This window comes from Tachyglossus aculeatus, chromosome 4 (genome assembly GCF_015852505.1).
Source record: "Tachyglossus aculeatus isolate mTacAcu1 chromosome 4, mTacAcu1.pri, whole genome shotgun sequence".
In the NCBI taxonomy this organism is placed as follows: domain Eukaryota; kingdom Metazoa; phylum Chordata; class Mammalia; order Monotremata; family Tachyglossidae; genus Tachyglossus; species Tachyglossus aculeatus.
Window position 1 is genome coordinate 126180229 of NC_052069.1, and position 20951 is coordinate 126201179.

Consider the following 20951-nt stretch of genomic DNA (forward strand, 5'->3'; position numbering starts at 1 on the left):
CCTCCCCCTACACCCCCTCCGCATACCCCCGCACCTTACCTCCTTCCCCTCCCCACAGCACCTGTATATATGTTTGTACATATTTATTACTCTATTTATTTTACTTGTACATATTCTATTTATTTTATTTGGTTTATATGCTTTGTTTTGTTGTCTGTCTCCCCCTTCTAGAGTGTGAGCCTGCTGTTGGGTAGGTACCGTCTCTATATGTTGCCAACTTGTACTTCCCAAGCGCTTAGTACAGTGCTCTGCACACAGTAAGCGCTCAATAAATACGAGTGAATGAATGAGTAAGCTGTGCCCCATGTGGGACAGGGACTGTGGTCTGATTTTTTGGTATTTGTCCCCGGGGTTAGTACAGTACCTGGCACATAATAAGCACTTAAAGTACCACGATTGTTGTTTTTTGTTCTTTTGCAACTTTGATGTATCTGATAGGGTAAAATAACAGTCACTGCCATGGGTTTAAGTAGTCGTGTCAGTGATGGACCTAACAGTGGTTTGGAAATTGGTAACAAAAAATGTGAGTCCAGGTCGTATTTTGAACCATCTACCCTCAATCCGTTCCCACTGAATCAGAGGTTGCTGAAATGGAATCTTCCCCTACCATGTGGTTCTTCAAAAGCACCTCCCTTGTTAGAGAACTACTGTTCAGCCTAAAGAGGAAGCATTTTTACATGAAGTAGACTTTTCATTTGCTGCTCAAAGTGAGAATTGATCTATTACACCAAAACTGAGATTTTTCTTGATTTTTTTTTTGTAGTCCTTTGTATATTTTTTATAAATTGGGGGCCATTTAGTTTGGTTGAGGAATTGAAATAGCCACAGAAGTCAGAATAAAAGTTTTCTTTTAAAGAGACTTGCAGGTTTTTCCCCTAACCTTTGAAAATTTAGATTTCTCACATACGAATGAGAAGGGAACAAACCACCATCTCTTACGTATCAGCGAATCCCTAAGTGAACAAAACTGATATTTTTGTCTTTAGTGCCCTGGTCTAGTTGGGCTAATTCTTTGGATGCGAATGGCTCGAGTCTAGTTGGGCTAATTCTTTGGATGCAAATGGCTCGAGTCTCATCTTCGATGCTTTGTTTCGGGCTGATAGCTTGTAGAGTTCTCAGTTCTTCCCTCTGGTAGGGAACTGCTTCCTTTCTGGGCATAATCCAGTCTGTGTTTAGGTTTGACAGCCATTTTCCCTGGATGATGATTCCAGAGTCATACCATTAAAGAATTTTTCTAAATTTAGTTTTTTCTCAGCTTCCCTTCACTATTTTCTCTAACTGTACCCTCTTTCATTTTAGTAAACATTCTTAATGCTTTTCAGCTCTGTCCTGAAGATATCTTGTAACTTTCCCCAGCTCTTAGAACTGTGCTTAACGCACAGTAAGTGCTTAATAAATGTCACATTTTTTATTTGGTACTTAAGGAAAGAGATTGCACCCATCTATAGAGCTGCTTTGCCAAGTCGTGTATAAAGGCAGTTGTAAACTTTTTTTTATGGTATTTGTTATGCGCTTACTATGTATCCAGCTCTTTTCAAAGTGTTGGGGTAGATAGAAGTTTATCCTATTGGACACGGTCCCTGTCACACATGGCGCTCACAATCTGAGGAGGGAATGGACAATCCCCATTTTGCAGTTGAGGAAACTGAGGCACAGAGAAATTAAGTGACTTGCCCAGAGTCACACAGCAAGCAATTGGCAGAGCCAGAATTAGAGCCCAGGTGCTCTAACTCCCAGAGGACTACCACTGCAACAAGAGGCTCTGTCGCTTGTCTGCTGTGTGACGTTTGGACTAGTCATTTCAATTCTCTGAGCCTCATTTACCTAATCTGTAAAGTGAGGATTGAAACGGTGAGCCCCACGTGGGACAGGGACTGTGTCCAACACGATTTGCTTGTATCTACCGTGGCGCTTAGGACAGTGCCTGGCACATAGTAAGCGCTTACCAGATACCACAGTTACCATGGATGAATGCCTAAGCCAAAGCGGCGCCAGGTGCCACACTTAATTCATTCACTCATGCAGTCGTATTTGTTGATCGCTTACTGTGTGCAGAGCACTGTAGTAAGTGCTTGGGAAGTACAAGTTGACAACATATAGAGACGGTCCCTACCCAACAGCGGGCTCACAGTCTAGAAGGGGGAGACAGAGAACAAAACAAAACATATTAAGAAAATAAAATAAATATGTACAAATAAAACAGAGTAATAAATACGCACAAACATATACAGGTGCTGTGGGGAGGGGAAGGAGGTAAGGCGGGAGGGGGAGGAGGGGGAGAGGAAGGAGAGGGCTCAGTCTGGGAAGGCCTCCTGGAGGAGGTGAGCTCTCAGTAGGGCTTTGAAGGGAGGAAGAGAGCTAGCTTGACGGATGTGCGGAGGGAGGGCACTCCAGGCCAGGGGGAGGACGTGGGCCGGGGGTCGACGGCGGGACAGGCGAGAACGAGGCACAGTGAGGAGGTTAGTGGCAGAAGAGCGGAGGACCGTCCGAGGCAGACTTTGTGTGCCCTCACGTGAACGAGACCGTTGGTCCCCCACATTTTAGCCAGATACACAGATCCCAGGAGAGACTGTCACAATCGGGGATCGGGGTGTAGCCTTTGTAAATGAAGGACAGATTAAAAAGAGAGATATTAAATAGAGAAATATTGAGAAGCAGTAGTTATACACATTTTTGATGGAATTTAAGTGCTTATTGTGTATCAAACACTGTTCTAAGTGTTGGGGTGTGTTTATCATATTGGACACAGTCCCTGTCACACATGGAACTCACAGTCCATACAGTAGCGGATAGAGTGCGGTCCTGGGAATCAGAAGGTCCTGGGTTCTCTCCCCGCTCTGCCACTTGTTGGCTGTGGGACCTTGGGAATGTCACTTCACCTCTCTGGACCTCTTTTACCTCATTGGGAAAATGGGGGTGAAGACTGTAAGCCCCATGTGGGGCATGGACTGTGTCCAACCTGATTAGCTTGCATCTCCCCCAGTGCTTAGGACAGTGCCTTGCCTATAAGCGCTTAACAAATGTCATAGAAAATATATCTTTCTAATTAGTCTCTCAAATCTTGACACCAAGTGTCGGTCCCCAGAAAGAGGGCCAGATGGGTTTAAGTCCTAGGCTAAGCTTGGGTTCGCCACCCCTTTTTCCTCCCCAAATGAGGTAGCCAATGGTTCAGCTAGAGAGATGAGCTCAGCCCCAGCTTCTAGTCCCGCCCCGCACCTCTTCCACCTGTGGCTGGTGAAGCAGGAAACTCCTGGATCGGGGAAGAGCGCCCATCCCCGTATCCTTCCCGCCCCGCCGTCTTCCAGTCAAGCAGTCAGTGGTTTTTATTGAGTGCTTACTCTGTGTGTGTGTGTGTGTGTGTGTGTGTGTGTGTGTGTGTGTGTGCGCACGCGCGCGCGTGTGTGTGCGCACGTGCGTGCACACGCAAGCAGAGCACTGTACTAAGCTCTTGGGAGAGTGCAGTATAACAGAGTTGGTTGACGGGCCACACTTGCTCCAAGAGGCCTTCCCCAATTCAGCCCTCTTTCTTTTCCCCTCACTCCCTCTCCCTTGTTGTTGTGTGTGTGCTTGGATCTGTGAACTTTGGGCATTGGATATCCTCCCCTCCCTTAACCCCATAGCACTTAGGTGCATTATCTTAAAGTACATATAATAAATTATTTCTCTTAATGTCTGTTTCCCCCTGTAGACTGTAAGCTCCTTGTGGGCAGGGAATGTGTCTACCAACTGTGTTGTATTGTCCTCTCTCAAGCACTTAGCACAGTGCTGTGATCGCAGTAAACACTCAAACAGTGCCATGGATTGATTGATTACTCATCCCTGGTTACTCCTCCCCGACTCTGAACACAGCACCTCATTGGCCTTCTAGGCTACATTGACCCGAAGCAATGTAGGTAACTTTAAAAAAAAAATAGTAGTTGTGTGCCTACTATGTGCCAGGCACTGTACTAAGCACTGGGGTGGATACAAGCAAACCGGGGTGGACACAGTCCCTGTCCCACGTGGGGCTCACGGTCTTAATCCCCATTTTACAGGTGAGGGAACTGAGGCCCAGAGAAGTGAAGTGACTTGCCTAAGGTCACATAGTAGACAAGTGGCAGAGCTGGGATTAGAACCTGTGTGACCACCTGACTCCCAAGCCTGTGCTCTATCCACTAGGCCATGCTGCTTCCCTAGATACTTGAGTATCCTTATCCTGCTTTCCCTTCTAGAGCCCGACTAAGAGGGGGAGGGCTGGCCCTTCCTCTCCACTCTCCAGCAACTCCACATCCCGCAGGGTGGTTAAGGCCAGGGAACCAGTTTCCTTTCCAAGCCCAGCTTGTCATTGGCCAATAGGCCTTCTGCTTCTTCTGGGTTTGTCTCCCCGTCCCCTTCCCCACGAGTCCCAGTGCTCTGCTCTAGGTCCCTCAGCACCGGGCTTTTCCATCACCTGCTCCAGCCTTCACTGGAATGACTCCGGCATCCAGTTCCCTGGCTTACTCCGGGGTCCCTGTCTTGGCTTGGCTTAGAAACGTTGCTGGCTTTCGCCCTTTATTGTTGGTCTTGTTCTCCGTGGTTCTTCCTCCCAGTGGACGCTGTCCTTGGGTGGTCAGACACCGAATGGTCAGGCTCCCTAGAGCTGGGTCCTTGGACATTGCCTTGACTTATGAAGCTGGTTTTTCTGAATCACCGAGTGAACGTGAAATTCGTGGTCAGATTCTGGCTTCCAGGTTTTCTTCATTTTTGACAAGGCTTAGAGCATCCACGTTGAGAGGCGAGGTCATTCCGAGACCGGGGCCCAGTTTGCAGCAAAACTTTGGAAGGGCGGTGATGGGGGGGAAATGGTTTCTGGGTGGGCAGCCCCTCTTGCTTGCCTTCTAGTCCGTTCTCAAGGACGCGGGCAGGGCCCAGGGAGGTCAACTCAAATTGTGTTCTCCCAAGCGCTTAATGCAGTGCTTTGCATACAGTAAATACCATTGATTGATTTCCCCTACCCACCCCCACCCCCACACACTTCCAGTGCCGGCAGGGCCCAGGGAGGTCAACTCAAATTGTGTTCTCCCAAGCGCTTAATGCAGTGCTTTGCATACAGTAAATACCATTGATTGATTTCCCTTACCCACCCCCACCCCCACACACTTCCAATGCCGACAGCAATCAAAAAATGAAACCACCTTGTTTCCACTTCTGTTTCTTCTATCAATCAGTGTACTAAATGCTTGGGAGAATCCAGTATACCAGATCGTATCCTCACCTGGCTCCAGGAGGTAAGGTAGGTTAGTGACAGCTGTCCATTTTGCCCTTAAATAATGATGATATTTAAGTGCTTACTAAGTACTAAGCAATCAGTCCTATTTATTGAGGGCTTACTGTGTGCCGAGCACTTTACTAAGTACTTTGCAGAGGACAGTATAACAGTTGGTAGACACATTCCCTGCCCACAAGGAGCTTACTCTGGCAGACACAAGATAATCAGGTTGGATGCAATCCCTGTCCCACATGGGGCTCACACTCTTAATCCCCATGTTTCAGATGAGATAACTGAGGCCCAGAGAAGTTAAGTTCATTCATTCAATCGTATATATTGAGTGCTTAGTACAGTGCTCTGCACACAGTAAGCGCTTGGGAAGTACAAGTTGGCAACATATAGGGCCGGTCCCTACCCAACAGTAGGCTCACAGTCTAGAAGGGGAGGACAGACAACAAAACATATTAACAAAATAAAATAAATAGAATAAATATGTACAAGTAAAATAAGTAAATAGAGTAATAAATACGTACAAACATATATAGATATATACAGGTGCTGTGGGGAGGGGAAGGAGGTAAGGCCAGAGGGATGAAAGGGGGGAGAGGGGGAACATATAGAGCCGGTCCCTACCCAACAGCGGGCTCAGTCTGGAAGGGGGAGATAGACAACAAAACAAAACATATTAACAAAATAAAATAAATAGAATAAATATGTACAAGTAAAATAAATAGAGTGATAAATACATACGAACATATATACATATACACAGGTGCTCTGGGGAGGGGAAGGAGGTAAGGCAGGGGGATGGGGAGGAGGAGGGGGGGAACATTCATTCATTCAATTGTATTGAGCGCTTACTGTGTGCAGAGCACTGTACTAAGCGCTTGGGAAATACAAGTTGGCAACATATAGAGCCGGTCCCTACCCAACAGTAGGCTCACAGTCTAGAAGGGGAGGACAGACAACAAAATAAAATAAATAGAATAGTAAATATGTAATATACGATTGAATGAATGAATCCCGCACTAGACTAGACTAGTGACTAGAACCTACGTCCTGTGACTAAAGCTTAACTGGCTCCTTTAGTTTGGAACCCCCTACTGTCTTCTCTCCTTCGATTCTTTTCTTCCACTATTGTGTCCCTTACCCCAAGACCAGGGTTCAGACAAATGTCTTATTTCACCAGAGTGATCCCTTGTCAGATGTTCTCAGGCTCACCCTGGGTTTGCCTCATCTGCTTTTTTGACTTGGTGTTTTCTCATGGCCTGTCTGCCTCCTGCTGTTGTTTCTGTTCATTCCCCCTGGGCTTAACAAGTACGTTTGTGATCTGTCCTAGGGACCCCGGGTGGGACTGTTGGAGAATGGAAATTCAGCCTCCCCCTTCTTCCCCCAACCTTTGACACTCTGAGAGACATCCACCTTCTGGCCTCACCCTGGTCCGGCCCAGGCCTTGGGTGCCAGAGTGCTTGGCCCTGCTGGGAGAGTGCAGTGTTTGACAGTTGGAGACCCCACCGCCCTCGGGGAATGCTAGAAATCACCAGTTATCGTTACGGGGTACCCTTCTTTGGGAAAGGCCTCCCACAGGCCCCTCTGACGGTGGGATACGGCCTGCCCACCTCAGCTTGTTGTGGGCAGAGAATGTGTCTGCCTTTTGTTGTAGTGAACTCTCCCAAGCATTTAGTACAGTGCTCTGCACACAGTAAGTGCTAGATAAATATGATTGAATCAATGAATGAATGAGCTCCACTGCTGCACCACGGTAGGGGCACCCCAGAACTCCGCCAACTCAGCCACCCATGCCCGGGGGTCGTCTTTGCAGTGGGAAGCAGGGTCCCAGAGCCGCACCCCCCGGGGGGGGAGGGGTGCCAACTCTGTTGTATTGCACTGTGCCAAGTGCTCAGAAAAGTGCTCCGCCCATAGTAAGCGCCCAGTAAATACCATCAATGTTGGGTCTGCTGTATGTCTGCTGTGTGAAACTAGCAAGCCACTTCACTTCCCTTTGCCTCAGTTACCTTATCTGTAAAATGGGGAGTGACTGTGAGCCCCACTTTGATGATGATGATGATGGCATTTGTTAAGCACTTACTATGTGCAAAGCACTGTTCTAAGCGCTGGGGAGGATACAAGGTGATCAGGTTGTCTCACGTGGGGCGCACAGTCTTAATCCCCATTTTCCAGATGAGGTAACCCAGGCCCAGAGTAGTTAAGTGACTTGCCCAAAGTCATCCAGCTGACAAGTGGCAGAGCCGGGATTAGAACCCATGACCTCTGACTCCCATACCCGGGCTCTTTCCACTGTATGGTCTGTGTCCAACCTGACACAATCAGGTCTAGTTACAGTCTAGATTGTAAGTTCATTCAATTGTATTTCTAGTTTCTAAGCTTGCTGGGGGCAGGGAATGTGTTGATGATTGTTACATTGTCCTCTCCCACATGCTTAGTACAGTGCTCTGCACAAAGTGAGCATTCAGTAAATACAATTGACTGACTGATTAGCTTGTCTTTCTCCAGCACTTAGTACAGTGCCTACCAGACTGTAAGCACTTAACAAATGCTATGAATTTAAAAAAATTCCATTTGCTTACAATCTGCTGGGTGAATCAGTCAATCATTTATTGAGTGCTTACTGTGTGCAGAGCACTGTACTTAACATTCGGGAGAGTACAATATAACAAAGGTGGTAGACACGTTCCCTAGGCACAATGAGTTTACAGTGTTGAGGATGAAGAAATATTTTGTTCTGACCTTACCACCCTTAATGAGTGTTCACTTGTAATGGAGTTGGAACATTAGTGAGCCATAAGCCTATATTTACTCATGCCCCATCTTTAGTGGTTTTTGCAAACTCGGATCGACCGCTTCAAGTGCCTCTTTCCGGAGGCTCCATCCTCTTTCCTGCCTTGATCTCCCTTCAAACAGAGGCTGACCCTTCTCCCACTCATCTCGGTTTTCCTTTCTACACCGTCCCCTACTCCTCTATTCTTCTGAAGTTGCAGTGAGGGGAACTGCACACAGTGTTCCAGGTACTGGCTGGCTCACTGCTCTTTGTTTTGGTGGCTTTAGTTTTGTATCCCCTTCCTGATGATGCTCAGAATTCTATTAGCCTCTTGGGCTCCTGCCACACATTGAACCAATATGTTATTTTTTAATTCTTTTTCCTTCAGGGGCATCTTCTTGCATTTTTGTTCCCATTGAAAATCCTCTGCCGTTTTTCAGCCCATTCACTCAGCTGTGAGGTCTTCCTGTTAATCAGTGGTATTTATTGAGGGCTTACTGTGGGCAGAGAGCACTGTACTAAGCACTTGGGAGAATACAATATGAGTCGGTAGATATGTGCCCTGCCCACAAGGAGCTTACAGTCCAGAGGGGAAAACAGACATAGAAATGAATTATGGATCTGTGGAGCTGAGTGGGGCGAATAAAGGGTACAAAGCCAAATGCCAGCATAATGCTGAAGGGAGAGGGAGTAAGGGAAATGAGGGCTTAGTCTGGGAAATGATCTTCGAGGAGATGTGATTTTTAATAAGACCTTGAAGGTTGGGAGAGTGATGGTCTGTCGGATATGTCTGCTTAGAGAAGCAGTGTGGCTCAGTGGAAAGAGCACGGGCTTTGGAGTCAGAGATCATGAGTTCAAATCCCGGCTCCGCCACTTGTCATCTACGTGACTTTGGGCAAGTCACTTCTGTGCCTCAGTTCCCTCATCTGTAAAATGGGGATTAAGACTGTGAGCCCCACGTGGGACAACCTGATCACCTTGTAACCTCCCCAGCACTTAGAATAGTGCTTTGCACGTAGTAAGCGCTTAATAAATTCCATTATTATTATTATTTTTATCTCTAAGTCAGAGGGAGGACATTGGGCAAGGGGTCAGCGGTGAGCTGGATGAGATCAGTACAGTGAGTAGGGTGGTGTTAGAGAAGTGAAGTGAGTGGGCCGGGTTGTAGTGGGAAAGCAGTGAGGTAAGATAGGAGGGGGTGAGGTGATTGGCTTTAAAGCCATTGATAAGGAGTTTCTGTTTGCAAAGGTGACTGGGCATCCACTGGAGGTTCTTGAGTAGGGAAGCCCGGACTGAATGTTTTTGTAGAAAAGTGATCCAGGTAGCCGAGTGAATTATGGAATGGATTCGGGGAGATCCAGGAGGCAGGGAAGTCAGCGAGAAGGCTGATGCAGTAGTCAAGGTGGGATGGGATGAGTGAGCAGATCAGTGTAGTTGCAGTTTGGATGGGGAGGAAAGGGCGGATTTTAGCAATATATTATGATTCCTCTCTCCTCATGCTTATGGCATTCAACGACTCAGAAGAGCTAGTTGTCATCCACAGACTCTGCGATTTCACTGTCCGTTCCCTCTTCCAGATCCCTTCCGGAGGGGTTAGAACCCATCCGACTCTGGTGGACTCCATTATTTCCACTTAGCGCCCATCCATTCCTCCTCTTGGATTCCTAGCTATCAGTCAGTTATTTATCAACGGCAGAACATTCCCTTGAATCCCACCAACCGAGAGTGTTCACTAAGCACTTACTCCATGCAGAATCCTGTGCTAAATGCTCCCCCTCTAGACTGTAATCTCATTGTCTGTTATACTCTCCCAAGTGCTTAGTACAGTGCTCTGCTTACAATAAGTGCTCAATAAATACCATTGATTGATTGGGAGGGAGTGCAGGAAGGACGGTTAGCTATAATTCCTACCCACCAGGAGCGAGCAGTCAATTATTCAGTGTCTTCAAGCCTTTGGCATAGAACCTGGCAAAGGCCTTTTGAAAAATCTAAATACATTCTTACTAATCCCGTGTAGGAACTCTTGCAGATGAGCTAATTCTGTTGTATGGTACTCTCCCAAGTGCTTCGTTCAGTGCTCTGCATACAGGAGGCACTGAATAAATACCTGATTGAGTAAAACATGATTTTGCCATATAGAAGCTATTTTATTTCCCCAATAAGCTTTTTTTTATGGCATTTAAGTACTTACTGTGTGCCAGGTACTGAACTAAGTGTGAGGGTAGATACAAGCTAATCAGGTTGGACACAGTCCGTGTCCCACAGTGGGCTCATAGTCTTCACCCCCATTTTCCAGATGGGGGAACTGAGGCACGAGGACTTGCCCACAGTGGAGGTGGGATTAAAACCTAGGTCCCTCTGACTCCCGGGCCCATGCTCTTTCCGCTAGGCCATTTTGCTTCTCAGGTTGGGTCTTTTAAATACTCTGTGATCCTTCAGGTATTTATCCCTGCTCCTACCCTGCCAGTCATTGACGTTGTTCATGCCAGGGAGTGATTCCCAGGTTCACCTCCAAAATCCTTCATTAGAGTTGAGAGTTAGCCAGGAATTGGTATCAGCCAGTTTCCCAGAGTTGTGGAATTTCTCCTCTGAGTAGCCGATGCCATCACAACCTGGGGTTGCGTGGCCTCTAGTTTATCTGTCAGGTGGAAAAACATCCCCTGGGGATACTGCTTTCTGCTCTGCTACAGAAAAGCAGCAGTTTGGGTACAGACAGCTCTCTCAACACCTTCCTCAGGGAAGAATTTGATTTTTCAGCTATTTTCTTTTCTTCCCGAGAGGATGGTTACCAGGTGCTCCACTGATCCCCAACAGACTTCTGCCTTTCCATGTATTGAAAGAATCTAGTTGCTCACTTCGGCTTCACCTGCAAGGGGCTCTTCTGGTTTCCTTTGGACCCATCTCATTTTCTCTGCATACCTATGCTGCTGCTCTGTAGATTTTCTTCCTCTCGGTCAGAAGAGCTCCCATCTTTAAAAGGTTGTCTTTTCCTTCCCCGTTACCTCTTTTATCTGAACTCCAGTTAGTCGGGTAGGGTTTCCATTGGTGGCCTGGTTTTGCATTCCGTGACAGCCGGCCCCTAAGACAGTTTTCTTTTAGCAGCTTCCAGCTTTCTAGTAAGTCGCTGTTTTTAGCTACCCCCTTCAGCTTCTTCCTAGCTCCGGCCTATTTTAATTTTTCGATGGTTCCCTTTTCCAAAGTTGTCTTGTTGGGGCGCTTTTGCCCTCCTTCAGACAAGGGTGTTAGACTTCATCAAGCCGGGACTTCGCAGAGTGACTCTCCGCCGTATACTTGTTGCTCCAGATCCTATCCGCTTCTCAGAATTGTGTGATAAATTTTCATTTCCTTCCAGGACTTAGATGTGATTTTGTAAAGGCACTGATTCATGCTCTGAAGGTTCATTGGGCCAATGGAAGGGGAAATAGCCTGAGAAGGAGCAGTGTGGCCTCGTGGGAAGAGTATGGGTCTTGGGAGTCAGCGGACTTGGGTTCTGATCTAAATCTGGCTCTGCCAAGTTGTCTGCTGTGCGACCTTGGGCAAATCACTTTTTTCTCTTTTAATGTATTAAAACGCTTAGAGGATAGGCACTGTACTAAGTGCGAGGGTAGATACAAGCTCATCAGGTTGGACACAGTCTGTCGCCCACGTGGCGCTCACAGTCTTAATCCCCATTTTACAGATGTGGGAACTGAGGCACAGAGAAATGAAGTGACTTGCCCAAGATCACACATGTCATGGGGCCAGGATAGACCCTGGGTCTTCTACCAGGACTGTGATCTTCCCACTGGGCCACGCTGCTTCCCACTTGATTCTTGTACCTGTTTCTTCACCCATATAATGGGGGTTCGATGCCTGTTAAATCCTGCTTAGACTGAGCCCCGTGTGGGACAGGGACTGTGTCCGATCTGTTTAACTCATTTTCTACCCCAGGGCTTAAAACAGTGCTTGACACGTAAGCGCTTAAATGTCATAACAACAATAGTAATGAAAAGAATGGTGCATGCTTAGAGTTCTTACATATTTCTTCCAAACCCGCCTTTTTTCATCAATACTGTACAGTCACCTGACTCTAGGTAACACTGTACTTGGTCCTAGCATTGTATTTGCGTTTTGGAAAACCTGCTCTACCGTACTCACGCCTTGACTGACGCCGGGTGTCTGCGCACAACCATTTTTTTTTTTTTTGGACACCCCAACACGGTCTCCCCTGACGGAGGCGCGTTGTTGGACTAAAGTTCCCTAGTTCTGCTGTCGCGTTGGCCCCCAAAAGGCAGATAGTGCGCATTATTGCATACTAGTGCATTCCCCGTTCTAGACTGTGATCCCGTTGTTGAGTAGGGACCGTCTCTATATATTGCCAACTTGTACTTCCCAAGTGCTTAGTACAATGATCTGCACACAGTAAGTGCTCAATAAATACGATTGAATGAATGAATGAATTATGGGAGCAATGACTGCATTTGAGTCGCTGAGTTTATTTGGAGCTCTTAATGCCTTCAAAAATAGAGAAGCAGCTTGGTCTGGTGCATAGCTCCCAGAAGGACCTGAGTTCCAATCCTGATTCCACCACTTGTCTACTGGGCAAGTCGCTGAACTTCTGTGCCTCGGTTCCCTCTCCCATAAAATGGGGATTAAAACAGTGTGCACCGTGTAGAACATGGACCATGTGTGACTTCATTAGCTTGTATGTACCCCAGCGCTTAGTACAGTGCCTGGCATATACTAAGTGCTTTAAGTACCACAGAAGAAAAAAAAAACCTACTGAGGATTTTTCAAATCTGAAAGATTAAAGGCAGGCTTTTGTATGGCGTTATAACACCTTTGTCTTTTTTGTTTGTTTCCCTCGTTCCCCTACTCTCTCCGGAGGCCAGCTTGGGGATCCCAAACTCCCCCAATTTGGAAAGTTTGCATAGATTGGACTCCTTCTCCTGCTCATCCCAAACCAGATGTATCTGTAGAAGTGAGGAGTTTGCAGGGAGGGCACTAAAGAACCGGTCTATCTATACCATGGCATTTTCATTGGTGGGTCTCCTTTCCCAATCCCCCGGGGCAGCTTGGGGGACTGCCGTTTCCATGATAACATCTCTCCTGGAATCCTGAGCCCTTCTGGTCAGTCTTGTGGCACCCAGAGAAGGCAGAGCCCCACAATTAGACTTTGACGATCCCCCCTAAAGAGGCACGGCGGGAAGGGAGGCGGCCAGCCCGGGGAATCCAGTCGTCTCAGCCAGGCCAGTAACCAACTCTGTGTTGTTTTTGGAAGCAGGAGAACAGCCAAGTCTCGGAGCAGGAGCCCTTATTCATGTCGGCACTCGCGGTCCCGCAGCCGACACAGACTGTCCCGGTCGCGAAGCCGGCATTCGAGCATCTCCCCCAGCACCCTGACCCTGAAAAGCAGCCTGGCGGCCGAACTGAACAAGAATAAAAAAGCCAGAGCCGCCGAGGCAGCCAAAGCTCAGGCGAAAGCGTCCAGCGCCTCCACGCCCACGAAGGGGAATCCCGACGCGGGGGCCGGCGCGGCCCAGACGAACCACGTGAAGGACCTGAAGAAGCTTAAAACGGAGCACACCCCTTCACCCACCGCCGGCGCCGGCCCGCCCAAGACAGACAAGGCGAAAGCCAAGACCCCCCTGGCCCAAACGGCCAAGATGGAGAACAACGTGACCGTAGACAAAACCGCCAAGAAAGGGGCGGTAGCCGTCAAAGAGAGTAAACCGGCCGGCCTTAAAGAGGAGCCCATCCCCCCCACCAAGGAGAAAAGCAAACCGCGGACTCCGAGCGTGGGAGCCAAGGAGAAAGATCCCCATTTGGCGTTGGTCACCTCGACGTTGCCCCCTCTACCTTTTCCTCCCATGCTGCCCGAAGATAAGGATGCAGACAGGTGAGTGCCAGCCACAGGGGAGCTGGAACCAGTACTGGGAAATGGGGCGAGCTCTGGGGGTGAGCGGCTGGTGGATGTGGTTATGGGAAGCGGGAAGCAGGGGGTTGGGGGGCAGAGGGGACAGTGTTCTCCGGGGCATGCCCGTGGCTGACCCCGTTCTCTTAGCTCTGTTAATCTTGAGACAAAAGTCACCAAGATTTTCGGGTTAACTAGAAAAATAATTTGTTCCGCGTCATCATATGATTTTGCAACGATGCTGTGACAAGAAACGGCCTATTCCGGAAGAGGTGAGTGGGGGAGGTGAAAGTGATCGGAGAGAAAATATTGTCAGCGGGAGAGCGGGACCGGTGAAAGGCTCAGGGGGAGAGTCATCAGCTCTTCCAGGGCAGGAGATTAAGGGTGGGGAGGGAACCGGGTTTCTTTCTACTGCCATTTTTCCGTTCTCCCAGCGACAGTCCTGCCACATTCCCAAACCCAGCGGCTGACGTCAGGTAAGGTAAAGGGTCGCTAGATTTTTCTCTAACGACCGATGTGTTCTAAGAATTCTGAACGTACCAGATCTCCTCCATTCCTGTTTCCACTCTCTTCTCCTTACTACTCTCTCTCCTTTCCACCTCCCTCTCACAAAAAACCTCCCTTCCCCCAAATTCAAACATCAGGTGTCGTGCAAATATACATATATAGTTCTGCAAAATAACTTGCTCTAGTACGGTAATTTTCCTCTTCTCAAAGACACTGCTTACATTTTTATACGTATGCATGTGTGTACACATGCGGACGGGCGCACACACACACTCGTCCTTCGTATTCGAAGGCGCTGCTGCTGGTGAAATTCAAGTATGAGTGAATGTGGTACTGAAATGGCCCTTAGGGACCCACCGTCTTGTCCACATTTTGCACCCAAAAGACAGTCCCTTCAGTTCGGGGAGTCTTTCTGGGTTTTCTTTCAATTATCTCCATGTTGGAGAAAGAGGCATTTTTTACTTGCAGTTTTAAGTTTGAGAAGCAGCATGGCCTAGTGGAAAGAGCATGGCACTGAGAGTCAGACCTGAGTTCCTATCCTCTAATCCCGGCTTCATCATTTGCCTGCTGTGTGACCTGGGGCAAGTCACTTAGCTCTCTGTGCCTCAGTTTCCTCATCTGCAAAATGGGGATTAAAAACCTGTTGCCCCTCCTCCTAGATTATGAACCACACATGGGACAGGGACTGTGTCCTACTTGATTGTCTTATACCTACAGAGCACGGGCTTGGGAGTCAGAGGTCATGGGTTCAAATCCCGGCTCCACCAATTGTCAGCTGTGTGACTTTGGGCGAGTCACTTCACTTCTCTGTTTCTCAGTCCCCTCATCTGTAAAATGGGGATGAAGACTGTGAGCCCCACGTGGGACAACCTGATCACCTTGTATCCTCCCCAGCGCTTAGAACAGTGCTTTGCACGTAGTAAGCGCTTAACAAATGTCATCATCATCATTATTATTATTATTGCTTCATTCATTCATTTATTCAATCGTATTTATTGAGCGCTTACTGTGTGCAGAGTACTGTACTAAGCACTTGGGAAGTACAAGTTGGCAACAGAGATGGTCCCTACCCAACAGCAGGCTCACAGTCAAGAAGGGGGAGACAGACAACAAAACAAAACATATTAACAAAACATATTAACAAAATAAAATAAATAGAATAAATATATACAAGTAAAATAAATAAATAAATAGAGAAATAAATATGTACAAACTTATATACATGTATACAGGTGCTGTGGGGAGGGGAAGGAGGTAAGGCGGGGGAGGGGGAGAGGAAGGAGGGGTCTCATTCTGGGGCCTGTATTACTTAATACAGTGCTAGACGCATAGTAAGTGGTTAACAAATACTGCAGTTATTATTGTTATTAACCTAGTCTTTGGATAGAGGTGTTCCAAAGTTTATTATATTAGCTCAGAGAAGAAACCTGAGGATTGCTCTGAAATAGGACTGAGCATTTAGTAATACAAACAGTGTCAAGTCATTTACTTTTCAGATTTCCAAAGGCAGGAAAGCCGCTTCCTTCTCCCAGGGTGCACCTCTTTCCTTGCATGACATCTTTACCTAACTGGGTTAGTGCTCTGTCTGCTTGATTTGAAGTTCTCGCTTCCTCCTCTTGCTATAATTGAACCCCATTTAATTAAGCAGGATTATATGCAAGATCTTTTTTATACTTTTACAGGCACTCTCATAATTCAGAGATCTGTGTCCGAATGTTTTATATCTGAATGCCTTTTGTTTCGTTCGACTTGTCTGCAAAATGGAAGGATATTTTTTTCAAATACCTAGACGAAAAATCGTTCCTTTACGCTTCTTAAAAATGACCTAACCTTACCTACCTTGAAGAGTTCAAGATGGATCATTTGTAAACTTAGTTCATGTCCCCAAGTACAGCATATGGAGAAGACTACATTTATTCAGTCATTGTGCTTACTGTGTGCCAAGCACTGTACCAAGTGCCTGGGAGAGTCCAGTATAACAGAGTCTGCAGACATGTTCCCTGCCCACAAGGAGCATAGAGTCTAGAGGCAGGTCACATCAGGAAAGATGGAGAGAACTCCATTTGTCCTTCCTTCCCAGGTGGCTATTCCCGGTGGCTTCTGGCTGGCTTACTCTCAGACAAGAAGCTGGTTTCAACCCTGTCCTTCCCTCCTCTACCTCAGTCGGGATCCTTCTTTGTGACTGGGCAGAGCTGGCCCCCCTCAGTTTACTCTTCCTGATGTGGATTCAGGACATCTGGGAAGCAGCATGATCTAGTGGAAAGAGCCCAGGCCTGGGGGTCAGGGGACCTGAGCTCTAATCGCAGCTCTCCCACGTGTCCGCTTTGTGACCCTGGGCAAGTCATTTTGCTTCTCTGGACCTCAGTTTCCTCACCTGTAAAATGAGGGTTCATTACCTGTTCTCCCTGCTGCTCAGACTCAGAGCCCCATGTGGGACTAGGGCTGTGTCCAACCTATCTTATATCTAACCCCAGTGCTTAGTACAGCACTTGGCAAATAGTAAGCACTGAAGAAGTACCACTTTTATTATTATCTGAAGGGGCCTCTGTTTCCAGGACTCACAGCAAGGAAAGGAATTAAAGGGAAAGAAGGGACAGAGTAAGTTTGCACTTCCTCATCTTAATTCAGCATGACTGAGGTGGTGGTATTTATCGAGTGCTTACCGTGTGCAGATCACTGTACTAAGCACTTGGGAGAATACGATACAACAATAAGCAGACACATTCCCTGAGACTTCATACCCATTGTGCACAGGCGCGGAGTACAGGGCCCGACACCCAGTGGGTTCTCAGTAAATAACCATGACTCCTGCTAAGGCTCCCGGCAGTGGCATTCGGGGAGAGGGCAGGTGGAAGAATGTAAGCTCTCCTTAAGCTGGAGTTCTGTCGGTCCTACACAATAATAGTAATAATTGGCATTTACTAAGCACTTCATGTCAAGGACTCTTCTAAGTGCTGGGATAGATACAAGTTAATCAGGTTGGACACAGTCCCGGCTTCACGTGGGGCTAGCAGTCTTTAAATAGGAGGGAGAGTAGGTACTTAATCCCCATTTTACGGGTGAGGAGATTGAGAGACGGAAGAGAAAATGGCAGCACCGGGAAGTCGTGACTTGCCCAAGGTCACTCAGCCAACTCCTGAATAGAAATTCTCCCAAGCTGGACCCTTGCATCTGTCCTGCAGCCAAGAGGGGAGTTTCCTGTACTCGTTAAGGTGATGCTGTTCCCCTTGGGATCTGTCAACAGTGTGGCCTAATAGATAGAGCATGGGCTGGGAGTCCGTAGACTCCTGGTTCTAATCCCAGGTTTGCAACCATGGGCAAGTCACTTAAGGGGGCCAGCCCCAGGGGGCTTTGCAGTACCTGCCTGTAGAAGAGTGCGTGGAAGGCGTTTTCATCATCAATCGTATTTATTGAGCGCTTACTGCGTGCAGAGCACTGTACTAAGCGCTTGGGAAGTACAAGTTGGCAACATATGGAGACAGTCCCTACCCAATAGTGGGCTCACAGTCTAAAAGGGGGAGACAGAGCACAGAACCAAACATACTAACAAAATAAAATAAATAGAATAGATATGTACAAGTAAAATAATAAATAAATAAATAAATAGAGTAATAAATATGTACAAACATATATACAGGTTTTGTCTCTTCCTAATCTGGCGGGCCTCACTCTTTAAGAGAAGCCCAATGTGGGCAGGAAATGTCTCTCTTCATTACTGTACTGTACTTTCCAAGCGCTTAGTAAAGTGCTCTGCACGCAGTAAGCGCTCAGTAAGTAGGACTGAATGAATGAATAAGAGAACTTCCAATCCATCTGAGGAAACTAATATTAAAATGGCTCCTGAACTTTTCGTCCCCTTTTTATTGTTCTTGAAGAATGTTTTTGTCTTTTCCAAAGCTAATATTAATGAACTTTCAACTCTTCAAGTGGTATAATTGGAAAGGGATGAAGTTTAGGATTTTAGGTTAAATCTTCCAGAAGTGGTTAAAACCTTCCAAAGTAAGCCATGGCAAGAACTGAGCAGTAGTGTGGCCTAGTTGATAGAACACGGGCTTGGGAGTCAGAAGGACCTGGGATCTAATCCCAGCTCCACCACTTGTCTGCTGTTGACCTTGGGCAAGTCACTTCACTTACCTGTGCCTGTTACCTCATGTAAAATGGAGGTTGACTGTGAGCCCCATATGGAACATGGACTGTGCCAACCACATTCACTCATATCTACCCCAGCGCTTCATACAGTACCTGGCACATGGTAAGTGCTTAACAAATGTTATAAGAAATGTAAAGAATAATACTGAAGCTAAACCACTGGGGAGCTCAGAGTAGGGGGGAACATAAACCCCAACTGAGATATTCTCCCCCTCCCCGCAGACTGTGAGCCTGTTGTGGACAAGGATTGTCTCTATTGCTGTAATGTACTTTCCAAGCACTGTTAATCTAGATAAGCAGTGTGGTTCAGTGGAAAGAGCACGGGCTTTGGAGTCAGAGGTCATGGGTTCAAATCCCTGCTCCGCCACTTGTCAGTTGTGTGACTTTGGGCAAGTGACTTAACTTCTCTGTGCCTCAGTTACCTCATCTGTAAAATGGGGATTAAGACTGTGAGCCCCCTGTGGGACAACCTGATCACTTTGTAACCTCCCCAGCACTTAGAACAGTGCTTTGCACATAGTAAGCACTTAATAAATGCCATTATTATTATTATTATTACCCCAGCACTTAATGCAGTACAGTGCTTGGTACAGAATAAGCACCTAACAAAACATTGTTATTACAATTAATAATAACGTTATTATTACTCCCCCTCATGTCCAGAAAGTCCAGGTAGGTACCCGAGCCCACAAAAGTAGCTTCCATGAGTGATTGAAAGCCCCCTCCCCCACCAATGTATTGGTTAAGCACTTACTATGTACCAGGCACTGTACTATGAGCTAGGGCAGATATGAGATAATTAGGTTGGACATAGTTCCTGTCCAACATTGGGCTTACAGTCTTCATCCCCATTTTACAGGTGGGGCAGCTGAGGCCCAGAGAAGTGAAATGAGTTGCCCAAGGTTACATAACAGGCAAAAGGCATAGCTGAGATTAGAACCCAGGTGCTCCAATGTCCAGGCCCAGGTTCTTTCTCCTAGGCCACGCTGCTTGAAGGACCTGCTTCTTGTAAATGGAATTCCCGTGTTTCAAACAAAATTGAGGGATGCAACTAGTAGTCATGGTTGCAATTTTGCTGGGTAAATTTGCTCTTTCCAAGGTTCAGCCTTACATGTGAGGACCAGCTTCGAACTTAGTAATGGAAAACTGGCTCTTGTTTTTCCAAAGCAATGTGGTCTTGGCCAAAATCGATTCTCAAAATGAAAAACTCCCTTATTTTTAGTGACGAGAGTGGGCAACAAATGTTTTCTATAATTAAAAAATCACACATCCTCTGAGTTTCTTTTTAAATCCAAATGCTCTCTGAAGATGTCAGGAACATCGACGGGATGAAGTGCTAATGTATTAACTGGAAAATTTATTTCGCCAGAGTATAAAATTTCTAATGAAAATGTATTTGTTAGCTGGACTACCCTCCTTATCTGATTAGTTTGTCTTTACCCCAGTAATTAGCCCAGTGCTTGGGCTAATCAAGAAGTAGCTTGGCCTAGTGGAAAGAGTGAGGACCTGTGTTCTAATCCTGGTTCCGCCCCTTGTCTGCTTGGGCAAGTCACTTCACTTTGAAACACTTAACCGATACCATTTAAAAAAGCAAATAGTATATCTAGTACCCCTGGAGGTCTGCAGTTGGTATCCCTCGGAAGCTTTGGATCAGTTTAAAAAATTGGGCCCTGACCTAAAGGATGGCAGAGCTCTTGAATGCCTATTCAGAAGGAGCAATCTTTTTCTAAAAGAAGGGTTACCGTGTTCCTGCTTCGAAGATGGAGAGAAAAGTAATGTCTTTATTCCTTCTCTCTTCTTCCTATTCATTCATTCATTCAATCGTATTTATTGAGCGCTTACTGTGTGCAGAGCACTGTACTAAGCGCTTGGGAAGTACAAGTTGGTAACATATAGAGACGGTCCCTACCCAACAGTGGGCTCACAGTCTAGAAGGGGGAGACAGAGAACAAAACAAAGCATTAACAAAATAAATAGAATAAGTATGTACAAATAAAATAAATAGAATAATAAATACATACAGACATATAAACATATATACAGGTGCTGTGGGCAGGGGAAGGAGGTAAGGCCGGGGGGAGGGGAGGAGGAGGAGAGGAAGAAGGGGGCTCAGCCTGGGAAGGCCTCCTGGAGGAGGTGAGCTCTCAGTAGGGCTTTGAAGGGAGGAAGAGAGCTAGTTTAGCGGATGTGCGGACGGAGGGCATTCCAGGCCAGGGGGATGACGTGGGCCGGGGGTCGATGGCGGGACAGGTGAGAACGAGGCACGGTGAGGAGATTAGCGGCAGAGGAGCGGAGGGTGCGGGCTGGGCTGTAGTAGGAGAGAAGGGAGGAGAGGTAGGAGGGGGCGAGGTGATGGAGAACCTTGAAGCCCAGGGTGAGGAGTTGCCTGATGCGTA

At 47.0% G+C, this 20951-nt stretch overlaps 1 protein-coding gene across 1 annotated transcript in view; it reads left to right on the forward strand.

Annotated features, from left to right (window-relative positions):
• Positions 1 to 20951, forward strand: part of CDK13 (cyclin dependent kinase 13) — a 92671-nt gene that overhangs the window by 17984 nt on the left and 53736 nt on the right. The window contains exon 3 of the mRNA XM_038745694.1: positions 13270 to 13884. Coding sequence (XP_038601622.1) covers positions 13270 to 13884 — 615 coding nt within the window. The remainder of the gene's footprint in view (positions 1 to 13269; positions 13885 to 20951) is intronic.